Source organism: Drosophila arizonae, chromosome 2 (assembly GCF_054131065.1).
Source record: "Drosophila arizonae isolate 15081-1271.41 chromosome 2, UAZ_ARI_1.0, whole genome shotgun sequence".
Lineage (NCBI taxonomy): Eukaryota > Metazoa > Arthropoda > Insecta > Diptera > Drosophilidae > Drosophila > Drosophila arizonae.
Window position 1 is genome coordinate 2,735,055 of NC_142922.1, and position 7,318 is coordinate 2,742,372.

General features: G+C 45.0%; 1 protein-coding gene across 1 annotated transcript; it reads right to left on the reverse strand.

The window, feature by feature from the left end:
• Positions 1–5,864: 5,864 nt before the first annotated feature.
• On the reverse strand, positions 5,865–6,806 carry LOC108610194 (uncharacterized). Its single transcript, XM_018002137.2, has 3 exons — positions 6,625–6,806; positions 6,374–6,531; positions 5,865–6,265 (listed from the first exon to the last, which is right to left on the reverse strand). The coding sequence occupies exons 1-3, from the start codon at positions 6,689–6,691 to the stop codon at positions 6,203–6,205; spliced, it is 288 nt and encodes a 95-aa protein (XP_017857626.1). The 5' UTR covers positions 6,692–6,806; the 3' UTR covers positions 5,865–6,202.
• Positions 6,807–7,318: the final 512 nt, after the last annotated feature.

A 7,318-nucleotide genomic window follows, 5' to 3' on the forward strand; every position in this document is an offset into this window, starting at 1 on the left:
AGCGCCTCATCAGTTGTGGGCAAAAGTGGGCGAGCCAGGCGACCAGGCGACAGCCGAAACCAACTACAACATGGAGATAAACAGCAGGCGCACCGCAACAATAACAACGACGACCACTGGGCGCAATTGTTTCGAACTTGTGCGCGCTCTCTTCGGCTGTTAACAGCACGAATATCGTAAATTTCGAAATGTCGAACATATGCATGGCTGTGCATGCTTAAGAGCGCGCCAAGTTTAAGAGCGAAACGTGTTCGAAAAGAGCGAGTTCGAAAATGAGCTTGAGAGCACGTCTTTCGAGTTCCTGTTGTTGTTGTTGCTGTTGTCGTGGCTGTTAATGCCTGCCTAGTCGTCGTTATGTGCGAAAGTCACGAACATTGGCCGTCGTCTAACGAAAATGTGTATGTGTCACAGTGGGAGTGTGTTAGTGTGTGTGCGTGCGAGCCGCTCGTGTGTCGGCATGTGCAAAAATCGCGGATGTAGATGTAGGCCAATGGGTAGTCGACGACGACTACAAGTACACGAGCAAAGGACTACAAAGCAACAGCAACAACAATGCCAAACAGAAAGAGAGCGAGCGCGAGCGCGTGGGAGCAAGAGAGAGACAGTAAGACAGTGAGACGGTGAGAGTGGGAGAGCGAGCACGCGGCTAGTATGCCACACAAATGTTGAATAGTTGCGGAAGGTTATGAATTTCCGTGAGAAATTACTACAAGTAATATGTGAGTGCTATATGCGCATACATGTATATGCTGCCAGCGCGATTATGTGTGCATGTTGGTGTGCCTGTGCATGTGTGTGTGTCTGTGTGTGTGCATGCATGTGTGTTAGCCTGATTGTGAATACAGGTCCTGTTTTAGCTCAGGCTTTAGCCAGAGTCGAAGCTGGCGTTGCTGCTGGAATTTGAATTGGTATAGGGATTGGGCTTATGCATGGCCTGTTCGCTCGTGTGTGACCACGTGAACGTCGGAGGCGTTGTTATCCATCCCACCAACATAGACCCTACATGTGTGTTAGTGTGAGTGTGTATGGGTGTGTGTGTGTGTGTGTGTGCTCATGTGTGCATGCTGATAACAATGTTGCACTTGCTAATGCATTAATTTTAATGCATTTCGGTGTCGCATAGCTCCTCCAGCTGGGCCGTTTAAATTTCCGATGCTCCCACAGGACACAAGTTCCAGTTACAGTTCACTTAATTATGTGAATGCCGTTGAGCTGCTTTTGCAGGCAGCAGGCAGCAGGCAACAGACAAGGCAAGGCAAGCCAGGGCAATAACAAAAGGAGCAAAAGTCATAGCCAAGTGTTGAGTTATCCATCTTAGCTTTGAAGGTGCCTTGGCCTTCCTCTGCTTTTGCTTCTGCTTCTGCCTCTGCTTGCTGCTTCTACTTATGCTTGCTGCTCATATTTATGCCCCCACTTTGCCATTTTTATCTGCTGCCTTTTGCGTTGCTTATGATCAAAACTCTGGCAAAGTGTCGTCCTCATCATTATCGCTTTTGTTTCAAGCTGCTGCTGCTGCTGCTGCTGCTGCTGCTACGGCTTCTGCCCGCAGCAAAAGAGCTATGGCAGAATCCTTTGGTCCTTTGGCGCCGGCCTGACACTTTTCTGACATTGTGCAAATGAATAATTGTGCTTTTCTTTGCCGGCAGTGCAGCCCGCCCAGCCACAGCGACAGTCCCAGCCCCGACCACAACAACTGCACATCCGTTCCACATCGCTCGCTCAATGTCTCATCATCATCCTCGTCGCCGTCGTCGTCGTCGTCGTCGTCGTAGTAGTCGCAGTTGTCGTCAGCCTCGTTGCTCATTCGCTGGGCCGTTGTCATCCTCATCAGCAGCAGCATTATCATCATCATCGTCGTCGTCTTCGTCCTCGTCGTCATCCTCTGAATCATCATCAGGATCCTGGTCATCGTCATCGTCATCCGCATCCTCATCGCCTGTGCTGGCCGACCACAGCCAAACAAGCAGCTAAACAGTCGCTTAGCCAGCTTGTCTACTGACCCCTTTTCAATGGGCATCCGCTGGATATGGCAATGGCCAGCACTGGCTGGACAGCTCTGGCTGGACATTGCCATCCTCTATTCCACACTGTTTGCCCATTCATTTTGTTTCTGTTTGCGCTTTGATTGACGGAGCTACGCTGAGCTGAACTGAAGCTTTAGCTGCTGTTGCTGCTGCCGTTGCATGTCCTTGCGCTTGTCCTTTTGCTAGCCAATGCCATTGCGCTTTGCCAGCGTTATTAATGATTTCTCCAAAGTTTTCGCTACATTTTATGCTACATCTTCTGCACGGCTGGCCCCCGGATTCTCCGCTTGTTTATTCTTGTTATTGTTGTTGGTGTTGTTGCTGCTGTTGTTGGCATATTGTTGATTGTTCTTTTATCTCGTCTCTGTCAATTCGCTGCGTTATATTGCTGCGTTTCATTTGACTTTGGGTTTTGAATTTCCGTCAGCTCCCATGGGCAGCCAACATTTTGGCTTCCTTCTCGTCGGCCATTGCCCGGTTGCCGGTCGCCCAGTTGCCCAGTTGCCCGGTTCCATTTATGAGCAGCTCAGCCGGAGTTTGGTTACGTTCAGTTGATCCTCGAACGCCTTTTTTGCTGCTTGCTTTTGTCTATCTGCTTACTTGCCATTTCCCTTCAGATAAATACTTGTCAATCAGTTATTAATTGCTTTTCAAATTTTATTGAATTTGTGGTTTCAGCTCGTTGCGAGCAGCTCCTCTCGCTCTCCCCGTATCTCTGTCTCCCTCTCCGTTGATTGACAAGCCAATGCCCAAGCTGCAGCTCGACTCCATCTCCCCAAGCTAATTAACCCAGACGATTCCCACCGCCGCTGCAGAAGTAGTAACTGCAACTGCCCTCAAAAGTCAATCAATTCCAAGAAAACTGTTGCTAGAACTTTTGCCGTCGTTGCCGTCATTGAAATTCACAGAAAACATTTCCTGTCAATGGCATAACTTGGCACTACTTTTAATTATAGTAAAATATACATTTTTATGCATCATAATATCAAAAGATAATTAATAAGAAATCTAAATAAACCTGTAAGCAACAGTTGAAAATATATCCTTACAGCGCGAACAGAGCTTTTATGTGAAAACTTAATTTATTTTGGTTAAATATATAAATATATATGCCTGTGAAATATATAGAAGAAAAAAATTATTGTAAACCATCAAAAAGTGTTGGAATTTAGGAATTATACAAAAATTAAACAATGAACTTGTTTTTAATAAAAAAAAATGAAGAAATTTAAAAAGTAGTACTTGAAAAATAAAAATTTCAAAATAAAATAAACTACACATATGGATATATAATTTTTATAATTTTTTTTTTCTCAACAATAGTTAATAAAAATATTTTTAATTTATTTTTCCTAATTTTCCTCTTTTAATAATAATTATAAACAGTTTTTGAAATTTAATTTTTATTAAGAGTATTAAAGGTTAAGAAACCAAGTTTATCGACTGAAAGCTTCCACTTTGGGTTTCGGTGGAGATTTTATATCTTTTTTTTATTGGCAGTCAAACATTTTTATGTGAGGACGCACATTGAATGCAACTGATTAGAAATAAATATTTCATAAACAATAAATAATATATAAATAAATTCAAAAACAGTTTTGCTGATGTGTTTATCCATCTGATTGATATGGGGGATACAAAAAAAGTCTGCAGATACAGAGAAAGAAATGCGAAACGTAATATGTCAATTTGTCAGGTGAGCAACCCGTTATCAGCGACAGCCTTTCATTTAAAAGTCAGATTTCTTTGGCATGGCAATACCGATAGAGCACGTTAATTGCATTTCTTGGCCATGTGATAGACGACGACACTCGGCGTGTCAGCTGGCAGTGACACAAGACGAGCGAAATTAACACCAAGTGATGGCTGTGTGGCTGACTGAGTGTGTGTGTGAGTGTGTGGCTGACTGTGTGTGCTGAAAAAGACAAAGAGCTGGCAAGATATGTTACCCACTCATGTGCAATGCAATAGAGAAGGCGCCAGCCAGCCACAGCGAATGTGATGCACATAAGACCAAGAGAGCTCTTGCTGGCTGGCTGCTTGTCTACTCAAAAGGTGTGTGTGACCACATAACTACACACACCAGCACACACACACACACACACACACACACACACACACACACACACAGCTGTGGAACAGCGAAATGCAATTAGAAAATAGATGTGGCCAAGCCGAATGTTCATGTTGTTGGTGGAAATACATGCACGGCACCAGAGCAGAGACCACACAGCGAGTGCATGTTGGGCGCGCACTCTCCATTTCATTAAATGCGCTCCGATGTTTATTAAAATGCATGAAATACTTTTAAAAACAATGCAGAGGTCGGCAGAGCACTTTGTTGCTGTCATGTTTATGAGACAGCTGCTGCAGCAGCAGCAGCAACAGCAGCAGCAGCAACAACAACACTATTTAATGACAGCAACAACACAGCTGAAAGTAATTGACTCTGCGCCTCACTAGCCAAACCAATTGCCATACAGATGGCCAGCGATAGCAGCGGCAAATGCAGTTCCTGGTTTAGTGGCTCGTTTTTGTTTTTGTTTTTGGTTTACTTTAGTTCTGCATTGCCGGCTTGCAACATATGCAAATGGTTCCTATTGTTGCTGTTGCTGTTGCTGTTGTTGCTGTTCGCGCATCTGGCAACATCTTGTTGAGCTGTCAAAATATGCTTGTTAACAACATTTGTTGCACCGCACCAACAGCTTGAACAGCCCAAACAGCCCAAACAGCTTGAACAGCTTGAATGTGCTTGGACCCAGCCATGCATTAGACTAAACATGTTTACAAGCCAACAGCAACTTTTTCGAGTGCAATGCTTTTAGGAGCTGCTTTCCATTTAATTTCTGACAGCAGCATTTTCTCTCATTCTGCTTTATTCTCTCCCCCTCTCTCTCTCTCTCTCTGCTTTTTACTTGACTTAGTTAAAAGGCGACAAAAATAATCATCAGAATTGTCCGTTGTTCGTTGAGTTTTATCTCGTGCTAAACTCTCCATAAATAGCCAAACCCAGTTCTGGCCATGCTGAAGATATGTGTGCGAGCAGTTCCCGCTGCCGCCTTGGGCGTGCGTTTGTCTAATAGATCAGCTGCAGCAGCAGCAGGAGCAGCAGCAGCAGCAGCCACAGCAGCCGCAGCAGCGACTCAAATGTGCTTTTGGGCCATTTATCATCTGGACGCTGTCTGCAATTTCAGCGACTGGGCGTCGTTCATGTTGCAGGCAGCCAACGGCCGCTTCTATGCCTCCGCGTTAGCGGCCACATCCTAAGCATGAAATTCGAGCGACGTGCGCGCACAAGGTGTCTGCATTTCAACGCCCCAGACTCGAGCAATGTGAGGTGCCTCCCCTACCCCTACCCCTGCCCCTGCTCATACCCCTGCCACCGACCTCAGTCACTTGGCCGCCCTCTCCGGCCGCACGGCAGGCAACCGAAACCTGGACTAACCACAAATGTTGCAGGCAGCGGGCAGCTTGGCTTTTGCTTCATTTTCAGTGAAAATTATTCAGCATAAATCATTTTAATGTTGCGTGATTTTTAGACGGCCATTTAGCGGCCCCCGAATGTCACTTAAAATCTGCCACATTAAAAACACAAAAACAGACGACAACGAGAAACGGCTGCAAGATGAGGGTTAAGCCGACGGGGCCAAAGCAGAGCAAAAAGCAAATTCTCACTTAAAAGCCATTCAACATTTGTTATATTAAAACAAATATTTATGCTTAACTAAACGAAAGTGTAATACAAACTTTTGTACAGAATTTTTGATATTGTTTTATATTAAAAGCATTTCGGTGTTTAGGCAACATAAATTGAGTCGCACTGTCAAGGATTGTGAAAAGTTTAAAGTTTTTAATTTATTGCATTTATTAACATTTTGAGAGCACAGACAGCAATTCATATTCAAATTCCAGTTGCCCTGACAGCGCCTGTCTGACGAGACGAGACGAGACGAGACAGTGAAGAGTGCAAAATGTGAGTATAGCTAAATAATTACAGACATTATGGCAGCCACATAAACTTTTTGGCCGAGGCTTTTTGCCCAGGCAACTATACAAATGAATTCAGGCAGATCAAAGCAGTCAGACAGAGGGGGGAAGAGGGGGAGAGGGAGAGAGAGTGATATAGTATACATATTAATGCTATTTAGTTTTGGGCAGATGTTTTGATGCTTTGAAGTTCATTTCAGCTTTGAGTTGACATTCGCAGGAATCACGTCTTTCAGTTCGCAGCACAAATGATACTTTGTTGTCGTGGTCGATAAGTAGGCATGCAAAAAAAAAAAAAAAAACAAAAGGAATTTTATTAGTACTAATGACAGACCCGACGGCCAGTGCCTAGTGCCACTTACGCCATCAACTTTGGGCCGGCAGCGGGATCGTTGCAGGAAGCGCATTATGTGCGGCGGCATATGTTCCTTGTACATCGCATATTGTTGCAGTACGAAGCGGCAAGAGCTGAAGTGCACACATTTGCCAGAGTTTTTGTCGGGTGTCTGGCAGCTGCGGTCTATATGGGCAGAATAATATGATATGAAATGCGGATGTGTGTGTGTGTGTGTGTGTGTGCTGGCCATTATCAAATGACTGCTGGCTGACTTACGTGTGCGGCACAAAGTGGGCAGCAAAATGAGGAGCCACAGGAAAATCAATCGGAATGTGCGCCGCATTTGGAATTCAAAATGCAAAGAAGCAGCCGCCGTTTGCCCCCCTCGTTAATGATGTATTAAAGTCGCGTTAAAGTCTTATACGCTTTAAGACACGGACACAGACTGATGCGGAAACTGGAAGCTGGGCAACAGATTGTTGCTCAAGTAAACAGCTTGGGCAACTTTTGATAAGCGCTCGCCCAGCCCACTCTCTCTCTCCCTATCTCTCTTCCTCTCTCTCTCTCTCTCTCATCGGGCGCAAACTCTTATCAGCGGCGTGCAAAACAAGAGGCCAAAAAAATATGTACATAATATGTAAACAAAAGCACACACACACACATACAGATACATATACACGTATAAGCTATAGCCGAGGCAGCCATAAACACATGTTTTAGGCAGCGCATACCAGTATGAACGAGCTATGCTGAACCCTGCTTGGGCTAATGCTGTCGCCACCCGCCTCCTGCGTCCCGCCTCCCGCCTCCTGGCTGCCTGCCTGCCTGGCCTAGCCTTGTCTATGGCAAATGGATATTTATTATACATCTATGTAGATTTATTGCAAAGTTCAAAATGAAATTCAAAGCGTGTGGAAAGCAGCAGCTGGCCCAGCAGTTGACTTGATGCCTTGCCTTGCTGTTCGCCGAT